Genomic DNA, 24,859 nt, shown 5'->3' on the forward strand with positions numbered 1-24,859 from the left:
CTCCAGATATATCTCCAAACCAATGACCTAGTGGATAGCGTGTTCCCATGTGGACAAACAATGGATAGTTTATCAGTGCCTTGTGTTTGTAGGCTGTGCAGTTTGAACTGGTTAAACTTAAGGTAGAGTCCTATGCACACACGGGAGCCTTAAACAATGGTTCTCACCAGTCTGTTAACTAGATTCTCTGGACTTAGGTAGGTGTACCCGGTCTTTTTCCATTTAATGACTTCATTCATCGTTCTATAACACAACAAAGCTCAAGTAGTACACTTTAAATTCCAGGTTCACGTCTTCTGAGGGTGCTCATTACAAACCATATTCCCAATTCTTAGCTTTTTATGACTGCTATATATGTTTACTAGTGATTCTCAAAAGCAGTCTGGACAAATAAAGCTTTATTTGCTTTCCCAATCCCCAAGGCTCCCCTGCTGAAGATGTATCGGTTCACACTTCCTTGTCCTCCACCAGTTAGTGCACAACACTGCCATGGTCCCCCTTCCATCTGAAATAAATTACCCCAAACAACTGTTGTCCTCTTCAAGTTTCACCCCACCGAACAGTGCCACAGAACTTCTCCCCCAACCTACAACATTTCCCTTTTTCCACCTGTATCTGCATTCCATTAAATTTCGAATTTCTGAAGGGCTAATAATATAATCCCACATGTTAACCATGGTAATATCACCAATAAAAGCATCAGATAACAAGCCCTCAATCCCATCTTGATCTTTACCCAGCAACAGGCTTCCCCCTGTTTTAATAACATACCCTTTCTTGATATACTTTATCCTTCCTGACAACCCATTATTCCACATTTCTACAGCTCCTGATTGAGATTTCCACGTTACGCAGTAGTGCACCCATTCATTTGACCTGAAATGCAAAGGCATGTTCACAAAGTGGCCTCCAATCCATAGACCCCAGTCGAGACCCACAGAGATAACTAGTTCATTGTCACTATCCTTTGTTGCATATGAAAGAAGAATTCTTGGCTGGAAATCTCTTGTTCTGATCCACATGCAGATGGTAAAGGAACTGAGGTTCATGCTGCGAAGAGTTTGGATCTCAACATAACTCGAAAGGCTTTCCTCAGAGAAGTGGAAAGTTGGGTGTGAAGACAATTGGCTGCCTTTAAAATCAATTGAAAAGAATTGTCAGTAGCTGTTTCTGTTCACTCCAGTTTCTAAAGAATCCCCCCCATCCTCTGTTATGTTAGTTTTTGCTTCTATTGATGAGAAATACCGATACTGGGGAATGGAATACTTTCAATTTCTTACACTCTGTGCCAACATCACATCAACTAACTACAAGGTAGAAATCTCTAAACTTGTCTCCAAATGGAGTATTGACCTTAACCTCAGAAAAATACTTCCAACTGTGCCAATTTGACTTCTGATTTCTCCCTTGTTAAACCTACCAGTTTACAACCAATTAATGCTGAATTATGAGCAGTCTTTGTGCCTTTTCAGTTCCTCCATCCAAGTAGTCAATTTTAATTAATATCTCCAGTAAGTCTGATCAACAGTTACATCACTTACCTTTGATGGCTACACCTTTAGTCTTACCTACCAACACCTTGGTCTCATTATCTTCTCTTTAACTCCACATAGAAATTCCACAACTCCATTGCATAAGACCTCACCAAGCTCAGTTTCTTCTTTTATACCAAAAACTCTTTTCTGTTGACAGTTCAGTCCTTCCTAGAAAACCCAAGACCATCCTAGAATTGAGCACTGCTCCAATATCAGGAAGGCTCTTTTAATACTTCTGTTGCACTCTTGGACAGGATACGAGGAGAAGCTTATCAAATGATGGGCAATCTTTCTCTCAACTCTCGCCTTCAACCTCTTCTTCTTCTCAATCCTTTATTGACAATACAATGATTAGCACTCCCTTATTATTCCTCCCTTGCTCCTCTTAAACTTCAAATACATGGGGGTAGATTTTCATCTTCATCCACTGGACGGGTATCTGATGGGCCAATCCTAGGTCCTTTATAGAATTGCTCTGATTTTCATCCCATTCATTTCACAATTTCTACAAAAGACATATGACCTACCTTGCCAAGTTATCACCCAAACAGTGAAGATGAAAATTTACTCCACCCATTCTCATCCTCGTCTTTGCATTCTGTGCTGAAATCAAATCTCATTGAGGCTTATTTTGACTTTGGGTGATTGGGTGGTTGGACAATATCACATCAGCTGTCGGTTAGACTTCTCTCCCCTTTTTCAGTCCCATTGGAGACAACAGAAATAGTAAACAGGAGTGATGTCAAAAAGGCAACAATATTGTCAAGGGTAAATGGTGTAATAGTGGTTATGTTACTGGCCTACCACAACAGAAACACAAACTGTTGCTCTGGGGACATGACTTCAAATCCCACCACCACAGCAGCTGGAGGGATTTAAATTCAATCAATTAATAAATCTGAAATAAAATGCTAGTCTTAATGATGATTATGAAACTACCAGATTGTCATTTAAAAAACACCCCACCTAGTTCATTAATGCCTTTCACAGGACAAAATCTGCTGTCCTTACCCAATCTGGCCTACATATGACCCCAGACACACTGCAATGTGACTGACTTGGGGCGGCTCAGTGGCGCAGTGGTTAGCACTGCAGCCTCACAGCTCCAGCGACCCAGGTTCAGTTCTGGGTACTGCCTGTGCAGAGTTTGCAAGTTCTCCCTGTGACTGCGTGGGTTTCCGCCGGGTGCTCCGGTTTCCTCCCACAGCCAAAGACTTGCAGGTTGATAGGTTAATTGGCCATTGTAAATTGCCCCTAGTGTAGGTAGGTGGTAGGAGAATTGAGAGAAGGTAGGGAATATAGGATTAATGTAGGATTAGTATAAATGGGTGGTTGATGGTCAGCACAGACTCGGTGGGCCGAAGGGCCTGTTTCAGTGCTGTATCTCTCTATGACTCTGAAATGGCCTAGCAAGCCATTCAGTTGAAGGTGGCTCACCATCACCTGCTCAAGGGGCAATAAATGCTGGTCTTGCCAGTGACACTCACATCCCAAGAATGAATTAAAAAATCCATTTCACATTGATGCCCTAAGTCAAAATTACCCCCAATTTCCAACTTGTTTATATACAAAGTGGGTGGTTTTATTTTAATTAAAAAAAGGCAACAGATGAAACTCTCCGCCTAACAAAGGCGGTGGAGGGGTGCCACCACCACCCGGTAAACAGGACCTGGAACAAGCAGTTCCCTTTACTTATCTCAGCCTTTGCTTTACCCTTCCAATCACCAGGCATTTAAAAACCAACCTTGGCAAATCATTACTTCTCGAATTCTTTTCATTGATCCAACTCTTCAATTTCACTGGTATTCAATCCATTGCCTATATCTCAATTATAATTTGATTTTTAAGGGTCTGTGCAGTAATCTTTATACAATTATTAAAAAGGTATTATGCTAACATCTAGTGACAGATTATCAGTACTGCAACAGTTGATGCCCTATGTTTCTGTTAGCTCTGAAACCCAAACAGAATGGGACAGCAAGGAAATCCACATTTGAAAGGGAAAGATAGGTTAACGTTTTGTCAAATATTAATACATCTTAATCTTTCAGATGCTAAAAGATTTGTATCTCCAGAATATTTGGCTTCTAATTCCAATTTCCAGCTTTTCTTTTTATCTTGGCTTACTTCAGGCCTGACTCTCTTTTCCCTTTCCAATTTGAAGAGGAGGTTAGTCCTAAAGGAAGCAAATATTTGAGAGCATGAATTATAACTGACACTGAACTGCAGTAATTGAAAACTCCTCCAACCAGCCTGCGTATTTTTAATGTTACATAATTGGGGAGTACTTTATATTGAAATTATTATCCTCTTTTTTTAAGCAGTATTAAGTTGCTGGTTTCATGAGCTTATATTCAGCTCCCTGGCTCTTGACTCAAATTTCTGCACAAAGGATTTCTCCGCATACAGTCTACAGCACTCATTGAAGCCCTGCTATTAACTCAAGGCAGGAATCGGGCAGTTGGGGGCCAGTGCAAGTGCTAACCTGTCCTGATCTCGGCAACGTTGAGGCCCCGGGCCACTTTACCTCCATATTTTAACACCTGAGCATCATCTCCAAGCCTTCATCTAGTCAGCTCACCCCACCCCCTGGAAACTGGCAAGAAGTAGCAACTGCTGTCAGGCGGGACAAGAATGTCGGGAGGCAGGAGGCCATTGGCAGGGACAGTAGTAATGGTATCCAGCATTCAGATAAGTCACTGGGAGAGGTTTTGGGAGGGCGTTGCAATTGGGAAGAGGTAAAATTAAATCCTAGTGGAGGCCAACCACTTCCCACAGGGAAGGAGAGCTCTCTCCAGTTAATACATAACACCTTCCAGTGACCAGTTGTATTGTGACACTAACAGCAAGTGCATGACCTCTCAGCAGGTTTGAATGCATGGCACGAAGAAACAGAGAAGGAGATGGGACAAACAGTAATCTGCAGACAGAATAACTGTTAAATGAATGACCCTGTGAGCATGTTCTGCTAAAGGTATATGAAGAGGAAGGGTGATTGATGCTTGGCTCCCATCTTCAGGAATAAATGAAGAATCTCTTCATAGTAACTAATGCAACAGCAGCTTCAGAAATCAGCCCGATACCTTCAAGCATCATCGATAAGTTTACTCAACAACAGCACCAACAACTTGCATTTATATAGCACCTTTAAGATAGTAAAGCTCCCAAGGCACTTCACAGGAGCTTCAAACAAAATTTGGCACCAAGCCACAAAGGAGATAATCGGACAGGTGACCAAATGCTTGGTCAAAGAGGTAGGTTTGAAGGAGTGTCTTAAAGGACAAAAGAGAGATAGATCGGCAGGGAGGTTTATGGAGGGAATTCCAGAGATGAGGGCTTAGACAGCTGAAGGCATGGCTGTCAATGGCGGAGTGAAGAAAATCGGGTTGTACAAGCAGCCAGAATTGGAGGAGCACAGAGATCTTGGAAGGTTTCAGGGCAAAAGGAGGTTACAGGGATAGGGAGGGACTTTTTTAAAACTTACTTGTACCTCCAAAAAAAAGGCAATAGCAGTCCACAGGAAATAAAAGTCAAACTTTTTTTGAAGGGGCAATAGTTTTGAAAAGTTAGGATAATCGCCTTGATGGTTGAGAGGTGAAAGTTTTTGCCTGTGAATCATCACCAATGATACAGGTCCCCTGGTCAGCACTGAGTCACTCAGAGAAGCAGTAAGGGCACCAATGTTGTCCCCAACAACCCAAGTAGTGAGGGGAAAACTGTCAGGGTTCTCCTCTTGAACATTACACATGGCTATTGCTGGAAGCCCATGAGGGCAGTTCTTACTCGAGAAGTGTAGCTGACATAGTTTCCCATTGGCTTCTTCGCGGCTTTTATCTGTTGAATGCTTTGTCCAAGGTGGGCTGCAACTAAGGCTACAGCCCCACTTACTCTTTACAATAGAGGGGGTTGGCACCTCCACCCACACCCATAAGATGCAGGTACCTCTGCTGGGCATGAACCCAGTATTCAGAGGCGAGGCTTCCAGTCCCCCACTAGCTGCATCTCATCTGCAGTGGGATTCCAAAACGAACTCGTCTGAATTATTTGTTGTGAAGTACTTTAGGAATCGCCTGAGGATGTGATAGGCCATTTCATAAATGCAAGCTTGCTTGTTATAAAAAAGAACATGCATTTATTTAGCACCTTTCATAACCTCGGGATATCCCTAAGTGCTTCAAAGCCAATGAAGTACTTGTGAAGTGTAGTCACTGTTGTAATGTCAAAAACGCAGCAGCACAAATCTCTTTATTCCACCATGAATGATATTTTAGTGAAAAGATGAATTCACAGCAGCAACCCACCAAGGCTCCTTCAACAGCACCTTCCAAACTCGCGACCTCTACCACCTCGAAGTACAAGGGCAGCAAATGCATGGGAACACCACCACCTGCAAATTCCCCTCCAAGTCACACACCATCCTGACTTGGAACTATATCGCTGTTCCTTCACTGTCGTTGGGTCAAAATCCTGGAACTGCCTTCCTAACAGCACTGTGGGTGTACCTACCCAACATGGACTGTAGCGGTTCAAGAAGGCAGCTCACCACCACCTTCTCAAGGGAAAGTAGGGATGGGCAATAAATGCTGTTCTTGCCAGTGATGCTCACATCCCACTACTGAGTAATAAATAGCAAAGGATCTCTCCAATATAGTCAAGAAACTATAATTACGGCAACATCATTCAAAATGGAGTAAGGGTAGCCATTTATTTTAAGCAAGGCAATCTTGAAACATGTCTTGCAGCATTCCTTTAGCTGTCTGCAAGTCATCCCGACACCTGACCATAACAACAAATTACATGCTGTGCCTTACCCGTTCGGCTTGATTCCGAATTTGCTCCTAAATTGTTCAAAATTCCTTCAATTATGTCCAACTTTGCATGAATTGTTTCAAGATGGCAAGAACTTGCTAAAAGAAAATGAATATAACAATGGAATTGTTTAGTCCATTTGCGGTGTACAGTTGAAAAATTAAATTTTTGAGCTAAAAATTGATTATTGCACCTTTCTCCAGAACAGGTTGAAAAGAAGCTTCTACAACTCTGTCATTGGCTGGTTGTGCATGACGATAATCGTTTCTCAAAGTTTTGTTCTCCCAGTCCAGCACAGAATCTTCCAATAATCGGATCTGCAGAAAGGTATCAAGGAATAGAAGATGAATTTCTAGGGTTGCATTACTTTCTGTTTGTTCTTAGGATGTGTCACTGGCAAACCCAACATTTATTGCCTATCCCTAAATGTTTTTTTTACAACAATCCAGTAGTTTCATGATCATTATTCATGAGACTAGCTTTTTAATTCCACATGATTTAATTAGTTGAATTTAAACTCCACCAATTAACACAGTGGGATTTGAACTCATATCTCCAGACATTAGCAGTGGGCTACCATTCCCCTGATACTGAGCTCCCTACTGTGGGGTCCCTTCACCACACAGACCTCAACAATTCAAGAAGAAGTCCCACCATCACCTTCTCAAGGGCAACTAAGGATGGGCAATAAATGCTGCTAGCAATGCCCATATTCCAAGAATGAATAAAATAAAATAGAGCAGAACCCAAAATGTAAATTTGGCTTACAGGATTACTGAAGACAAAATTAGGAACACATGGGATCAGACACATGGACATTGAAAATCACTCGCCTCACATTTGCAGTGTTACTGGCACCAAGGGGTGTAATTGGAAAGAGAGCAGAATAATTGTTCATGGATTGGAAGGGCATTTTATATGATTCACTGCTTAGTGAGTGCAAAGAATCATAGAATCGTTACAGCACAGAAGGAGACCATTTGGCCCGTCATGTCCGTGCAGCTCATTAGTCCCACTCCCCCACCTTGGCCCTGCAAATTATCCAGTTCTCTTTTGAAGGCCTCGATTGAACCTGCCTCCACCGCACTCTCAGGCAGTGCATTCCAAATCCTAACCACTCGCTGCGTGAAAGAAGTTTCCCCTCATGTCGCTCCGCTCCGCTCATTTCAGGCAAAGTCAGGAGTTTGAGCAGCTTCCATCAGCTATCAGTTTGCACTGTTAACAGCTACAGGAGTTATTTCATTGCTGCAACCTACTATGGTTTTACCATCCACTGTGCATAGTGAGCCAATCGCATTAGCACGAGTGCGCCCCCTATAGCTCCCGAGGACAAACTTTCTCTTGGTGGTGCTGCAGCTGAGAATTCTAGTAGCTCAGCAGCACCACCAGCAGGATTATAGTCATACTACACATATTTGTAAGGATTTAAAAAAATCTTCTGTGTTATCCTCATGCTGCTCAAAGATATTGCATTATAATTTCAGAAAATTATATTTGAGCCTATTTTGTCCCATATCCCTATTGAAAGCACTGTTTTCTGACTGGGGCACAACCCCAGCTCTTGAGTGCCTGGCTCATTCCTCAGCAGAGACAGTAACTTTTGGCAAGTTATTCATACTATGAGGAGCATCTTAGCCAGCTCTGATTGCATCCTCACCTGAAAGCCAAACTCACACACATTTGAGCAAGCCTCACTGGATAGAAATCAAGTGCAAGAAATTACTGCATCTGGATCCCGTCAATATAATGACAGAAGCAGAAGTGTTTTCGTGCTAAAGTTCACATCCTGAAATCATAAATGGTACACGCATTACATCTTCTACATCAGTGGTGTGGAACAGGGTAAGTCAAAATGTACAGACCATGCTGGACAAAATCGTGCCGTTTTATTGGAACCTCCGATTTTTATCCATTTTACTTTTAATCCTGCGCCCATGATGGAAGGTAAAAAAAAGTTTCTCCTGAAGTGAGGGACTCTTTTTTTGTGTTGACTTTATGTGAAATTTCTTTTGCACATTAATACATTATTAGTTTCTTTGAGGTTAGGTAATTCATAGCCTGTTGGCAGAACAGGTTGGTCAACCAATGTCTTCCCTCCAGAGCACAAGCGAACATGAATTTGCATCCACAGTCCATCAATGCAACGAGTTCCCTATCTCAGTCATGATTGAGCACATAGGTGCTCACTTACTCTATTTAGAGAACAACATTTACAGACGCCTGGCTGTACATCACCTGCCTGCCCTATCAGTTGCAGAATTATGCTTAGCTCTGTGTGTGAGTGGCGTCTACAACACAGTGGATACAAAATAAAACAAAGTACCTGTTTAAATTCCCCTCCTCCTATAAAGTACTTTGGGATGTCCTGAGGTTGCGAATGGTGCTTTCTAAATGCAAGTCTTTTTTTCTCTCATTTACTTTCCTCCATTGTTTTCTCCTCATACAATAAAGAGCCTTGTACTGGATGTCGACAAAGGACAGTAGCATACCCATTCTACATGTTTGTACCTCAACTATAAAAATCAGCAAGCTCTTCGTATGTGGACCATATCAGAGCTCAGCTCAATCCTATCTTTATTTGATGTGCAAACCTGTATAACTTCCAACACTGAATAGCAATCAGGAGTGAGAATTTGCTGATTTTTCTTTCCCAATCCTGGGACCACTGCTGCTGCTCTCAGCTGGGATCAGCTATCCAGATCAAACCTGGAACCCTTCTGAATTGTATAATGCAGTACCACACTAGGTAGATCATCGAAACATACAAGATTCTGGGTGAGGTTGTTTCCCCTGGCTGGGAAATCTGGAGGACAGGGCATAGTCTCAGGATGTGGGGCCGATCATTTAGGACTGAGATGAGGTGAAATTTCTTCACTCGTAGTGTCGTGAATCTTTGGAATTCTCTACCGCAGAGGGTTGTGGATAGTCCATCGTTGCATATATTTAAGGCTGAGATAGCCAGATTTTTGGTCTCTCAGGAAATAAAGGGATATGGGGAGTAGGCGGGATGGTGGGATTGAGGCAGAAGATCAGCCATGATCATATTAAATGTGGAGCAGGCTCGAGGGGCCGAATGGTCTACTCCTGCTCCTATTTCTTATGTTCACACATTTGAGAGCAACAAGTGCATGTTTTAAAATAAAACCTGCTTTGCTGAAAGAAAAACTAAATACTGTGACGACGCATTGTCCGTGGCTCTTGTTGGTTGATTACTCCATATTCAGTGGTGAACCGTTTGTTCCTCTGGCAGCTTCTGATCACCATAGCGATGGACAGTGCTTCTAATTTCATATATACAGTATTAGGCTAATGTAAAAGGAATCTTTATGAATAATTGGGATCATCATTACCTGATTGGATGAGAGCACAATTGGTGTGTCAAAGATTGTCCAGATTATTGTCTCAAAACAAGGTGGAGTTGTCAAAGATCCTCTGTACCTGTAGAAGTTAGAAAGGCTATTGGGCAGAATGGTGCTGATGTCAATTGGTCGTATTTCAGTAAATTGCCCTGAAATGGAACAGGGAAATGCACATCATCTCTGGTTTTTACAGACAAAGAGAATGTAAACCTTGCAGAAACCTTACAAGCCTTCATGCCTTGTTAACAATGACATTACCAGGTTACCAGCTGCCATTCACCCCAAACTATTTAGGCGCATCTCCACAATTAAAAGCTAAGTCACCTAGGTTGCTTTCATACTCCTCCTAGAAGATAGCTGAGAGTGAGGTTTAGCAGATAGACAATGCTAAAAGGGGGACTATTTATATTGTAATAAAAATTGTTACTGGCACTTTTATCCACTTATTATTGATACCAATTGGACAATCGAGGGCCATGAAATATGAGTTCCCTTACTTCAGTAAAGGTCAATATTTCATATTAATGCGTAATTTAGAAATATCCAATTTTGTAATACAATGAATCCTAACATAAGTTTAAATAAGAACTATAGGGTGTCAGGCATGGCTCATTGGGTAGCACTCTCACCTCTGAGTCAGAAGGTTTATGAGTTCAAGCTCTACACCAGAGGCCTGAGCAAGACTCCAGACTGTCTCTTCGGTGCAGTACTGAGGGAGCATTGCACTGTCAAAGATGCTGTCTTTTGGGTGAGATGTTAAACAGAGATCCCATTTTCCTTCTCAGATGTAAAGGTTCCCTTGATAATATTTGAAGAAGAACAAGGATGTTCACCCAGTGTAATGTTTATACCTAAACCAATGTCATTAAAAAACAGCTCACATGATCAATTATCTCATTGCCTGAAGGGGAAAAAAACTGCGGAGCTATGAAGAAAGGTCAGGGGAATGGGGCTCATTGGACATCTCTTCTAAAGAGCCCACTCAGGAATGATGGGCTGAATGGCCTCCTTCTGTGTTGTATGATTCTATAATTGTTGTGTGGGACCTTGTCCTGTGCAAATTAATGGCTGTGTTTTTGTACATTAAAATAGAAATAGTAACTCTACTTTAAAAGTACTTCCTTGACTTTGAAATGCTTTGTGATATCCTGGGATTCTGAAAGGCGCTATATAGCTGCAAGCTCTTTCTTAAGTAAGAACTTTAAATGCTGAAGCACAGACTGCAACAAAAGTTGCAAAGAGCAGGAGAGAAAGCCACGTACCTGCGTATCTGATTTTGCTTAGGCTGGATATAAAGTCACTGTAGTATGTGTTTTCTAAATGTCCATCCTGCAAAAGGACCAAACATCAGACTGAAAATCACAATGTCACATCTCCGCAATAGACTGATGACTAATTAATTGCTGTGCTTCAACAACAACTTGCATTTCTATAGCACTCGTTACATGCTGACATCTCAAAGAGCTTTGCAGGGTGATGGGTAGCAATTGGACAATAAGGAAGAGGGGGCATCGGGTAGAGGTGGAGGAAGGTTGGGGGTGACGAAGGTTGGAAGAGGAAGAGTTGGACGGATATTTAAGGAGGTCTCTGGAGGTATCCTCAATATTGTATCAAATCTTTTGTCTAATTCGCGCCTCATTGGTTCTAGATTCATTTGAACCGTTGCTTCACTAATTGTGCAATCTACCTTCTTCTTCTTGAAAATTCCTTCCGTGCCATGTGATTCCAGAATGTATAGACTCTGGAACCTTGATAACCTGCCCTCCCATTAACCCCACTCTTATTTATCCATTACAAGGTTACCTGTGGGAGAAACATTTTTTTAAAATGAGGCGTTGCAAATAAAAGAATAACAACTTGCATTTATGTAGCGCCTATAATGTAATAAAACATCCAAGGCACTTCACAGACATGTTAGCAAACAGAATTTAGCACCAAACCAGATACAGAGATATTAGGACAAAAGCTTGGTCAAAGAGGGAGGTTTTAAGGGGGTGTCTTAAAGAGAGAGAGGGGGAGGTAGAGAAGCAGAGAGGTTTAGAGTATAGAATTCCATAGCTTAGGTCCCCTGCAGCTGAAGGCACAGCCACCAAAGGAGCAGCAAAGGAAATCGAGGATCGACAAGGTGCCGGAATCGGAGGACTGCAGAATTTTGAGAGGGTTGTAGGGCTAGAGGAGGATACAGAGATAGAGAGGGGTGAGACCATGCAGTGATTTGAAAACAGAGATGAGAATTTTAAAATTGAGGTGTTGCTGGACCAGCTATCAATGTAAGTTAACAAGTACAGGGGTGATGGGTAAACAGGACTTGGTGCGAGTTAGGATACGGACAACAGGGTTTTGCATGAAACTCTTCTTTTATTAAGAAGTTTGTTTACAATTCCTGTTGAAAGAAGATTTGGGCATGCTTGATTATCTGCCAGTTTTTATTACCTATCCAGGAGAGGTGCCCTTTGGATAATGAATGTTGCACTATAATTGATACAGGCAGGTTGCAAGTCTCCTTAAAGGCGAAATAGTGCAAACATGTGTCTCATTGACAGCTCTAGCTGTGGCAGTGGATCAATAACAGCTTCCTTTTCAATCCTTTTTGACAGCAATGAGCTTTTATTGCTCTGTGATATATCTGTGCATGGTGCAATGACATAAAGCTCACTAAGCCAACCAGGTGCTGCCTGATTCACTCAGATGCGGTTTTTAAGTTAAAAAAGAAAATCTTAATTTACAGCTAATTCAGATCAAGGTGCACTTAATTAATATGTTGATCTCACCAAATCAGAATATGAACACAACTCAGTATGAACATACAAATTAGGAGCAGGTGTAGGCCCTTCGAGCCTGCTCCGCCATTCAATAAGACTATGGCTGATCTGATTGCAATCTTGACTCCACATAGATAAATATGAATATCAGAAGACTAGCATGATGAAGCTAATATTGTTATACAGTACATGTTGTGTACAGTAGTAAGAACCATATAAACTTTGTATCTCACAGGCGTGTTCTTCAAGTGAGTCTAGTACATTAGAAAGAGCTGTAATTAATTGAACGTGGGGGTTGGTATCAATTATGACACATCTTCTACATTCCAAAGACACCCTAAAGTGCTTAATGGTGTGAGATGCAGAAATGACACATGCATCACTGCTAATCATAGTTAAGTGTGGGATGATCCAGTCTGCACAGAAAGTACCCCCAATAACCTTTCACCCCCTTGCTTATCAAGAATCTATCCGCTGCCTTTTGAGGAAGAGAGTTCCAAAGACTCACGACCCTCTGAGAGAAAAAATTTCTCCTCATCTCTGTCTTAAATGGGCGACCCCTTATTTTTAAACAGTGACCCCTAGTTCTAGATTCTCCCACAAGGGAAAACATCCTTTCCACATCCACCCTGTCAAGACCCCTCAGGAGCTTATATGTTTCCAAAAAGTTGCCTCTTACTCTCCTAAACTCCAACGGATACAAGCTTAGCCCATCCAACTTTTCCTCATAAGACAACCCACCCATTCCAAATGTTAGTCTAGTAAACCTTCTCTGAACTGCTCCCAACACATTTACATCCTTCCTTAAATAAGGAGGCCAATACTGTACAATTCACAGCAGTCCCATGCAGAATCTTGATCAAAATTCAGTCTAAGAGTCACTAACCCCGTTCAATGTATCTTCCAAATTGTACACATGCAGCCTCTGTCACTTAACAACATGAAATGCAGAAAGAACACATGCATCCCTGTGGAATTCAATTTGTGATAAACAGGATACCTTGCATTCCAAACCAAACTCATTCTAGTCGGGCTATGTATCTGAATGTTTTTTCGTGCCCCTCACATGTATTTCTCTTCCTCCACCCTTCTTTGCTCCTTCCTCTTCATGGTCCATTCTCTGAATGGAGAGCAAATAACCTGCTCTCCGAATCTGCCAGTCCTGCCCCACCCCGGATAATCATTTCCCACTATGGGACCGCTGCATAGTATCTTCAACTGCCAGTTCAGATCAAAATGAGAACCCACCCCAGGCCTGATGAAGGATCCTATCTGAAACATTCACCTGTCTTTCCCTGGTCCGATCTTGATGGATCTGTTGTGTGCTGCCAGCATTTTCCTGTTTTTTTGTGGCTAGTCAGATATTGGTACATTCCTAAGTCTCATTGTTCTGTGCCAATGGGATGGGCTCAGTTTGCAACTGGAACTGACATGTTACATTCGGTGCAGACTCGATCATCCCACACTTAACTATGATTAGCAGTGATGCATGTGTCATTTCTGCATCTCACGCCATTAAGCACTTTAGGGTGTCTTTGGAATGTAGAAGATGTGTCATAATTGATACCAACCCCCACGTTCAATTAATTACAGCTCTTTCTAACGTACTAGACTCACTTGAAGAACACGCCTGTGAGATACAAAGTTTATATGGTTCTTACTACTGTACACAACATGTACTGTATAACAATATTAGCTTCATCATGCTAGTCTTCTGATATTCATATCTATTTGTTTTATTCAAGCCATTTCCTTTTATGAACAGCCATGCATTTTGCCTTTTGCTTTTTTCTTAAATACACTGTTGGCTTGATTTGACTCAGTTCTCTTTCCACATGGAGAACGACATGCCTCTGCTTAACATGCCCACTGAGATAAGTGACTCACTGTAGAGGGAATTAGGAGGAACATGCATTCTCCCATCTTTTGACATCTTACATTAATGAGTTGCACCATCAAGGAGTGATCCCATTTTCCTCCCTCAACCACTACCAACCAAAAACAGCTAGGCTAGCCAATCTTTGTGGCTGTTTCAGGGATGTTGCTGGTGCAATATGGTTGTCATGTTTGTCTAGTGCACTTCAAAGTCTGAAGCACATCAAGACATTTCAATGTGATAATGTGCCATATAATTCTGTATAATTAATATATAACATAATCAGAGGTGGCACAGTGGCACAGTGGTTAGCACCGCAGCCTCACAGCTCCAGGGACCCGGGTTCGATTCCGGGTACTGCCTGTGTGGAGTTTGCAAGTTCTCCCTGTGTCTGCGTGGGTTTTCTCCGGGTGCTCCGGTTTCCTCCCACAAGCCAAAAGACTTGCAGGTTGATAGGTAAATTGGCCATTATAAATTGTCACTAGTATAGGTAGGTGGTAGGGAAATATAGGGACAGGTGGGGATGTTTGGTAGGAATATGGGATTAGTGTAGGATTAGTATAAATGGGTGGTTGATGTTCGGCACAGACTCGGTGGGCCGAAGGGCCTGTTTCAGTGCTGTATCTCTAATCTAATCTAATCTCCTCCAAACCTTCCTTGCTTTTAACCAATAGAGATCCATAGCACTCTTCTAGTCAATGTCATTGAGTGATTGACTTGCAGCAATAATTGGATCAATTGCCACCCACTCCTGGTCATTCCTGTTTTCCAAACTGGACTATCTCATTGCATGATGGTTCTCCTTCATCTAGACATCCTAGAGACTTAAACTTGTGATTATCTGGTTAAGTGGCTAGTGTCCTATTGCCTGTGCTCAAAGGTCATAGCCAAACTTTCATTGCCTTACCAGTGTAGGTTTTGTATTACTGCAAGGTCACTTCCGTAGGAGCCTTGAGCCATACCTCATAGAAAAATGCAAGCACAGCCAATCCATCTGCTTTATCAGAAGCTTCAGAGAAACTGCTATACTTGTCAGAATTAAAATGAACAATGTGCAGCTGAAAAACAAAATATGAAACAAAAGTGTCAGTCCATGTTGTACAAACTCACTCATGGCTTAGCATGTAGATGTACAACATGGAGTCTGGTACTGAGCCATAAGCTAGCATGGACTCGATGGGCCGAATGGCTTCCTTCTGCACTGTTATGACTCTATAAAGACCAAGAATATCCCAGCTTCAATCCAGACTGATAAAATGATCTGGGACATTTGAGGAACTATGATGTCCCCAGGCTAGAAAGTAATGTGTACACTGGGTGAGGACAGAGTTGGGCTCAGCTATGGTTAAATAGACCGCTGACGCTCACACATGAAGGATAGTCAATGGGATGAGATCTAGTGGCAGGGGATCATCCGTGGCACATAACTATACAGCATAACTCAATGTCTTCAGGAAATAAATGGAGAGAATTGGAATGAAAAAAATGATGTTGACACAGGAATGGCTAATATTTTGGGAAGTCGAATTTTTATCCTTTGCGTTTGAGGTTAGAACGTAACATCAGCTGCAACCATTACCCAATTCAATTCACAGATCACCAATCTGAAATAGTGTGTAAATTAAATGAAGAATTCCATTTATCAGGGAACAAAGGCAACAAACGACTCCTGATTAAACAATCGTGCCACAGGCCAAGATTATAAATTAGGTCACTTATTGGCAAGGTGGTGCAACTAAGTATAAGATTATGTCTATTTTGTTATTTGCTGGTGATATTTCATTCCCCAATAATCACAGTTCAGCAATGCTAGAATTATCTTGGAATACTCCCGATGGCTCACTGGGTAAGACAGTAAGCTCATACTGAGCCAAATAGATCAGCAAGATCCCAGGTTCAGTCCTTGCTCTGGACTGAGTTAGTTCATCTCAGCTGGGTGCCAGTGGGTGCTCCAATTGGCCCCAGTGTTGCCAGGCAAAAGAGGTGAAATATTAGTTAGGCTCCTTTCTCCTTCTGATTGGCCTCCAGTGACCTGGATTGTATATGTGTGTGGATATTGGGTGAAGGAAGAAAATGCATCAACATTCACTGTCTAAGCATACAAATGAGGAAAGGTTAATTGGCAATGTACTGAGGGAACTGCTTCAGCCTCTTGAAACGTACCCCAATAAAAACTGTCGTAAAATCATCAATGACCCAAAATCACAATTGCAATATGTTACAACTTGTATTTATATAGCGCCTCTAACATAGTAAGATATCCCAAGATGCTTCAGACAAAAATTTACACTGAGACAAAGGTAGAGACATTAGGATGGGTGAGCAAAAGTTTCATCAAAGAAGTAAGTTTAAAAGGAGCTTCTTAGACGTGGAGAGCTTTCGGGAGGGAATTTCAGAGCTTTGTGCCTAGACAGCTGAAGGCATGGTCACCAATGGTGGAGCAAAGGAAGTGGGGTTGAACAAGAGGCCAGGATTAGAGGAATGCAGAGTTCTTGGAGGGGTGTAAGCCCAGAGGAGATTACAAGGACAGGGAAGGGCGAGGTCATGGAGGGTTTGAACATGAGGATGGGAGGTTTAAAATCGAGGCATTGCTGGATTTGGAGCCAACGTAGGTGAACAAGCACAGGGCTAATTGGTGAATGGGATTCGACATTAGTAACAGCACGGGCAGCAGATATAATATAGTAAACATCTTGGGATTTTTGCTTTGGGCACAATCGACAATCAGGATGCAAGTTGCACTCAGGATTATGCTTGTTTTCCAAATTGCTATGATGGTTCAGGTTTCCACACAAACACATTAGCATAATCACCAACATAAAATCTATGCAATTTATTTTTCTTGAGTTAAAAAAATTCTTTCATGTACTTAAGAGTTGTAACAAGGTTCTGTTTTATTAATACAGCTGAAAATGGGTTTAGCACAAAAAAAGCATTTTGAATAAGTGTGTCGAGCCCAACACCTGTGAGTAATCCGATTTTAAGTAACTGAAAATGATTTTAAAAAACAATATCAAACCATTTATTAGTTTCATTGGTGTACAGCAGTCAGTTTCTTGGGATAAAAATATTTCTTAATATGCAAAGGGTTTTAAAACCTGCTCGCCTTGAAAGCTCGCAAATGGCTGCAATTATTGGCAACTCACCAGGATGATTAATTCAATCTGTGGCGTGACCATTTATGTGGGAAGGGCTGGTTTTTAGCACGATATGCAACCAATGTGACATTTTTTCAGTTCACACAATAAACATCTGTGACATTGGGACAGAAAGAACTTCACCCTAGAAAGTGGCTTGGATTCAAACTTAGGTGCCAGTGATGAAAGGACAACATGGTATCTAACCAGACAACCTAGCCCACTTCATAATTTTGTTAAAGTTATAGACAGGAGGAATATCACCCTTTTTGTGGGACAGACAGTACAGGTTTCAGCTGGTGAATTTAAAATCAATCAATGTCTGCATTATTTATCACTGATTAAAAATAAATTAGTTTGTGTTTTAAAATTATATAATAATCAGTTTATACTGTCAATGCTACTGAGTGATTGGCTATCAGGAAGAGTACTTGCAAAATTGCAAGGTGGTTGTTTCAATTGTCATTTGGTTCCATCGACTCCAATTCACTGTATATTGCCGGTGTTAAAAGAAGAAAGACTTGCATTTATGGAGTGCCATTCCCAGGATGTCCCAAAGCACCTTATAGCCAATGAAGTATTGTTGAAGTGTAGTCACTGTTGTAATGTAGGAAAAGTAGATGTAATTTATAGGCATTTACTATACCTCTGCCACATATCGTATCCCATCAATTGTATGCTCTGAGCCACTGCTCTCCAGGTCAAGGCCGCCCCAGTGAAAATGCATCTGAACCGCCGTGTAACGATCTGACAGCCCTTTGCTGATAAACATGGAGGGTGGCAAGTTTATTGCAACTTTGAAAACAAAATGCAAAAGGTTAATGGTTAATAAGGTGCATCTTCCTTAAATATATGCATCGCATAGCAGTACACAATTTCAAAATCCAGAACCATCTATGCATACTTCCAGATAACAATTTTTAGCTATATATAGCAAATATAAAACATATATTATCATAAAATATATTGAACTCAGTCACTGACAGCCAGTTATTATCATCATGAATTTTATAGGCCTCATTATAACTATGTCACCTTGGAAATACTTTCGCAAACAATATGGATTCAATGACAGGCTTATTTATATGGTGCCTTTCATATAGAAGATGTCCTGTGGCTCCGCATAGAGAAGAAACAGATGCCAAACAACAGGATAAGATAAGTTAGGGAAGAAGATCAAGAGCAGATTGAAAAGGCATATTTAAAGGTGGGGATAGAAACAGCAAGGAGCAAGTGTTCAGAGAGCAAGTTTGACAAAGTAGGACAGAGAGGGTTGAAGGTTCTACCACCAGTTGTGGAGCAGAGGGGGAAGGTAGCCCAGGGTGCCCATCCCATGGAGCGTCATCACATCCAAAGCTGACCTTGTCCTCATCTAACGTTCACGTGTACATTTGCCAGCAGGGGTTACTGCAGGTCAATCAGGAGAAGGAACCCTAGCTATTATTTCTGATCCGAAGCAAGACTGAGATCAGCTAAATCATCCAAGACTAAATCTTCCTCGTCTCCTTTTTTTATTATTTATTCTCAGGATGTGGACATTTCTGTCAAGGGCAGCATTTATTTCCCATCTCTAGTTAGATTGATTCAATTATTGAATCTTACAGCGCAGAAGGAGGCCATTCAGCTCATAATACCTGTGCTAGCTCTTTGTCCAATTTTGTCCAACTTAGTTGAGAAGTGAGCGGTGAATAGTCTTCTTGCAGTCCATGTGGTGATGGTGCTGTTAGGTAGGGAGTTCTAGGAATTTGACCTGGTGACGATGAAGGACGATGATATATGTCTAAGTCTGTATTGTGTGCAACTTGGAGGGGAACTTGGAGACAGTTGACTTTGGCAAGTTTCTGCAGTGCATCTGTAGATAGTACGCAACACAGATACCATACACCAGCGGTGGAGGGACTGGATGTTTAGGCCAGTGGATGAGATGTCGATCAAGCAGACTGCTTTGTCCTGAATACTGTTGAGTTTACTGAGTGTTGTTGCAGCTGCAACCAGGTAAGTGGAGAGTATTCCATTACACTCCTGACGTGCCTTGTAGGCTTTGGGGAATTAGGAGGTGAGTCACTCACCACAGAATACCCAGCCTCTGATCTGCTCTAGTAGCTACAGCATTTATGTGACTGATCAAATTGATTTTCTGGTCAATGGTGAACCGCTCAGAAGGTGGGAGACTCAGTGATGATAAAGCCATTGAACATCAAGGGCAGGTGGTTAGACTCCTTCCTGTCTCACGACAACAATAATCAGTGCTCTTGCAGGAGCTGAATGCACGTGTGTGTGTTTTTTTAAACCCATGTTTCACTATTAATGACAGCAACCTTGCTTTCCAGTCAGCTAATTGTTTAACATATAGTCACATTACCATTGACTCCCAAAAAATGTATTAACAAAAATATTGAGAAAATAGTCCTTCTCCCAGGTCCTACCTGGACCTTTCCATCTATCGGTCAGTCATCCATCATCATAGATTTGACACTGTGGGGTAGATTTTGTGCTGCTTGAAGATCCTTGCAAAATTTTATCTCATTTAATTTTGTCAATGTGTCTGGATTTCAGATCCTTTGTTTGAAAAATGTTAGTTAACTGTAATACTGTTGTTATTTAAGATCATGTTACTCTTCCTAAGTATTAATTCTGACTCCTATTCCTGCTCAGACTAACCACACTGTACTGTTCACACAATAATACTTGAAAGGGCAAAGGCAATGAATCAATAAAAACTTAATTCCTCCCTGGTGCAGCCTCTAACTCCATATCACTGTGTAGCACTGTCTAAAGTTTAAAAAAGCTCCAATGCACTGTGCTAATTTGAACAATCTCAGTTAAGGCAGTTGATCGGCATTGTAATGCCCTGGACTAGAAGGGGAAAAAGTAGCTCCTCTTCACTATCAAGTCAGCTTTCCTCTCCTCACTAAAATAAAAGCAAAATACTGAAGATGCTGGAAATCTGAAATAAAAACAGTAAGTGCTGGAAATACTCAGCAGGTCTAGCAGCATCTGTGGAGAGAGAAGCAGAGTTAACGTTTCAGTTCAGTGACCCTTCATCAGACTCGGTTCTGATGAAAGGTCACAGACCTGAAACATTAACTCTGTTTCTCTCTCCACAGATGCTGCCGGACCTGCTGAGTATTTCCAGCACTTTCTGTTTTTATTTCCACTCCTCACCCCTATTCTGGAAAATGAGTAAGAATGCATGTAAGGTGAGAAGAGAGTTTAACTATCATGCTCATGCTCTCCATGGTTGAATAGCCTGCCAATGTTTATTGCCCAGAGTCACATATAAAGAATGAGCCACTTGGGTGGGGTACCAAAGGGCGGCCCTATCTGTGGAATTGTATACCAGCAAGAGTCAGCACCTTCAGAACAGAAAGGGGAGAAACCAAGGAAAAGATCTATCAGATGCAATTACACGGATACTATTATACAAAGATATTTAAAGAAAGTGCCATTTCATTGTTAAAACATAGAACAAAGAAGTACTACACCTGAATGTCCATTATTGATCATTAAGAATGTACCCTCGTGTGGCCCGTCATATCCACTTAACTCCAAGTGGGGTAGGGTAGCATTGAACTTCACTTTTTTCCTCTGAATATCAATGGGAGATTGATGCCTGCCAGAACATGCTGGATATTTCAAGCCCCAGAGAACTTCATTCAACTCCCCTTCTAGTAAATGACAACCGGTAAAAGGCACAGAAAGTCAGCGAACGCCTTCAAAACCATTCACTGTCAAATTCTTAATTTGCAATCCACATTTTTTTTCACTCACATAAGCTCCTTGCAGTTTTATATTAAAGTATTGAATTAATTTTCCAAGTCATGGTTCCTCCTTAAAATGCATGCATTCTGGTTGAAAAAGCGGACAACTTTTGTTGAGCTAAACATTGTGTGAAATTATATTATAAATACAATGAACATTTTATTTACCTTGATAGGTCCAGTGCTCTTCGTTGGCAGTGCCTGACTGCACACAAATCAGAATAAAAATTTCCAAAGCAAACTTTTTCAAATCCATGCTAATGGAAGGGAAATGATACCCCATGCCAATCTATTGCAATCCTTCACACAGAATGTGACAGTAGGAAGATAATCAGTCCTAGACAGAGCAGAGTACAATACTGATGGTCCAATTACAATGTCAGTATGTGCTGTCTGGGTGTGGCAAATCATTTGTTCAAATTACAAATTTTGGATTTGTCTGCTTTTTGCGAAATGTGATGAAGCAGTCATGAATGTTGCTTTTTTTTCCCAAAGCTGTGCTTCAAAGCATGGTCACCAGAATGACATGAAAGGAAAGGGAACATGTTATGAATAAAACAATTAAAGATAAGATTGCCTGTTTTTATTCCATTAGTCTGGAGCTTGAGTGGGCTGCTCAGGAAATTTCTCAATTGCAAAAGGACGGTCAAAGTTGTGGTTTTAATTAGAAGTTTGAATTTCTCACTTCGTGTCTGGGAGATCATGAAGCTCCAAATCACATTCTTTGATGTTCTTGCCTGCGACAGACAGCTGCAGATTTGCACTCATTGGCTTTGCCATAATTTACATTGCCCACAATGGGCTGATTGAACTGCAGCAATAAAAGAAAGGCTTCAGTCAGCAGATTCTGCCAAAAACAGTTTTGGAGTTGTGAAAAGGAAGCACCACTAATGACCAAATTTCAAATGAAAGAAAAGTGTTCTCCCACTATGCAAAAAAAATATTAACTTAAGTAGATGTGAATTAGGTCAATGAGCATCTGTAAATAGAAAAGATAGGTTAACATTTTCAGTTTTGATCTTTCATCAGATCCTGTTGATAGGCAAGCCCCAAAATAAAACTGAACAAAAAAAACTGGGAGAGAACAATTAAGAATCATGAATAATGGCTCCTGGAAAAGAGATTGAATCATGGGCTGAATGGCCTTTTTGTTGTATCCCCATCTATTTCTCTTTCATCCTACGAAGGCATTTGTTTATCTTTCAGGATATTCCGCTGAAACGTTAACCTGTCTTTTCATTTTGCGGGTCCTGTGCATTTCAAACACTTTCTGTCGTGAACTATTTGGTTAGGGTGGCATCAATATGAGAAACTGTTTTCTGATGTGCCATTCTATCAATCACCACAGAATTTTGCTGCCTAAGTACAGCATTTTTTCCCATTACATTTTTATTCACTAGGACTATTTTTATTCACCGGTGCTATGTGCAAAATAACAACATGAGTAAAGAGAGGACATACGTACCAAAAGGGAGCATTTTCGTGGTATTTTCTTTTCCCAGTTTGAATGCATGAATTATGTTTGTTAGCTCTGCATGCTTCCAAATTTAAGAATGAAGATTACTGGTGGTGTATGATTCCAGCGAGACTTTCTAAATTAACTGGGTCTTCCTGACATTTTTAACAATTGAACCATCAGGCAGCTTAGTTTTCCTTTTCTGACTTTTTTTTTTCTCCATTTAACCCCTGCCTTTTCTGCTCTTTGTGGATAGACATAACAGAGGTTGGTAAACAGCCTGATCTTTCGCAGCAACTGTGCGGTGCGAAGGGTAGCATGTCCAATGTTATCACTCTTGCTGTGAGAAATCTCCTGCCCTCATTTAGTACTGCTCCAACTGATACAGCTGAGATGAGGAGCCGGAGAAAATCAAATGTACACCCCCAATTGCTGTGTGCACAATAAATAAAAATAAGTGATCCCTAAACAGGATTACAATGGCAAATAGGCTTCACCTCTCCAGTGCAGTGAGAAGTGGGAGACTGAGGATTTTCTGATAAAGAAGTAATTTGCATTTATAGAGCACCTTCTAAGACCTCAGAGCATCCCAAAGCTCTTTACAGCCAGTGAAGAACTTTTGTAATGTAGGGAATGTGACAGTGCTGCTACACTAACTGGCCAGAAATACCACGACTGGAAAAACATGAGGAGATAAGCATGAGACCATACACTAACCCACTGCGCTATATGACTGCTCAGGAAAGTTCCTTTTGCATTGAGTGTGTTCACTTTATGTGCTTTTTTTCAGCTGGTTTAGCCACTTTTACATTGGCAGGTGTTGACTTCAGAGTCCAAGAGACTATCATTCATGATCCAGAAAGCCCCGTTTATGCTGCTAGATCTGACAACACTGTCCTGATGCCAGTTTTTCATGGGCCTGTGATTCTACTGCTCTGATAAGGTAATGGTAGTTGGTATTGCAAAATCAGGAAACCAACTCATGCCAGTAGATCAAAACAGGGCAGTTCCACTTGGTGTCCTGGCTGATATTTATCTCTCACCAAGTACACTAAAACAGATTATCTGATCATTATCACATTGCTATTTGTGTGACCTTGCTGCGCACTAGCTGGCTGCCAGGTTTCCTACATTACAACAGAAACTACACTTCAAAGGTACTTCAATCTTCCAATCTTTGGCCTCCTTATCTCGAGAGACAATGGGTAAGCGCCTGGAGGTGGTCAGTGGTTTGTGGAGCAGTGCCTGGAGTGGCTATAAAGGCCAATACTAGAGTGACAGGCTCTTTCACAGGTGCTGCAGAGAAATTTGTTTGTCGGGGGGGTTGCACAGTTGGCTCTCCCCTTGCGCCTCTGTCTTTTTTCCTACCAACTACTAAGTCTCTTCGACTCACCACATTTTAGCCCCGTCTTTATAGCTGCCCGCCAGCTCTGGCGAACGCTGGCAACTGACTCCCACGACTTCTGATCAATGTCACAGGATTTCATGTCGCATTTGCAGACGTCTTTAAAGCGGAGGCATGGACAGCCGATGGGTCTGATACCAGTGGCGAGCTCGCTGTACAATGTGTCTTTGGGGATCCTGCCATCTTCCATGCGGCTCACATGGCCAAGCCATCTCAAGCGCCGCTGACTCAGTAGTGTGTACAAGCTGGGGATGTTGGCTGCCTCGAGGACTTCTGTGTTGGAGATACGGTCCTGCCACCTGATGCCAAGTATTCTCCGGAGGCAGCGAAGATGTAATGAATTGAGACGTCGCTCTTGGCTGACATACGTTGTCCAGGCCTCGCTGCCATAGAGCAAGGTACTGAGGACACAGGCTTGATATACTCGGACTTTTGTGTTCCGTGTCAGTGCGCCATTTTCCCACACTCTCTTGGCCAGTCTGGACATAGCAGTGGAAGCCTTTCCCATGGGCTTGTTGATTTCTGCATCGAGAGACAGGTTACTGGTGATAGTTGAGCCTAGGTAGGTGAACTCTTGAACCACTTCCAGAGCGTGGTCGCCAATATTGATGCATGGAGCATTTCTGACGTCTTGCCCCATGATGTTCATTTTCTTGAGGCTGATGGTTAGGCCAAATTCATTGCAGGCAGCCGCAAACCTGTCGATGAGACTCTGCAGGCACTCTTCAGTGTGAGATGTTAAAGCAGCATCGTCAGCAA

General features: G+C 41.7%; 1 protein-coding gene across 1 annotated transcript; it reads right to left on the reverse strand.

The window, feature by feature from the left end:
- Positions 1-515: 515 nt before the first annotated feature.
- On the reverse strand, positions 516-21,495 carry ca6 (carbonic anhydrase VI). The gene is made up of 10 exons (XM_068016984.1): positions 21,408-21,495; positions 20,964-21,146; positions 18,125-18,273; positions 15,304-15,399; positions 10,966-11,032; positions 9,695-9,852; positions 6,538-6,661; positions 6,347-6,442; positions 3,924-3,932; positions 516-1,132 (listed from the first exon to the last, which is right to left on the reverse strand). The coding sequence occupies exons 1-10, from the start codon at positions 21,493-21,495 to the stop codon at positions 516-518; spliced, it is 1,587 nt and encodes a 528-aa protein (XP_067873085.1).
- Positions 21,496-24,859: the final 3,364 nt, after the last annotated feature.

Source organism: Heterodontus francisci, chromosome 37 (assembly GCF_036365525.1).
Source record: "Heterodontus francisci isolate sHetFra1 chromosome 37, sHetFra1.hap1, whole genome shotgun sequence".
Lineage (NCBI taxonomy): Eukaryota > Metazoa > Chordata > Chondrichthyes > Heterodontiformes > Heterodontidae > Heterodontus > Heterodontus francisci.

What these genes read in the sequence shown, in the direction of transcription:
- ca6 (XM_068016984.1), bottom strand. Translation starts at nt 21,495, where the DNA reads ATGGATTTGAAAAAGTTTGCTTTGGAAATTTTTATTCTGATTTGTGTG. An exon ending in GGATACGATATGTGGCAGAG is followed by an intron (nt 15,400 to 18,124) that starts GTATAGTAAATG and finishes TTTGTTTTTCAG; the next exon opens with CTGCACATTGTTCATTTTAA. An exon ending in AAGCAAAATCAGATACGCAG is followed by an intron (nt 9,853 to 10,965) that starts GTACGTGGCTTT and finishes GTTCCATTTCAG; the next exon opens with GGCAATTTACTGAAATACGA.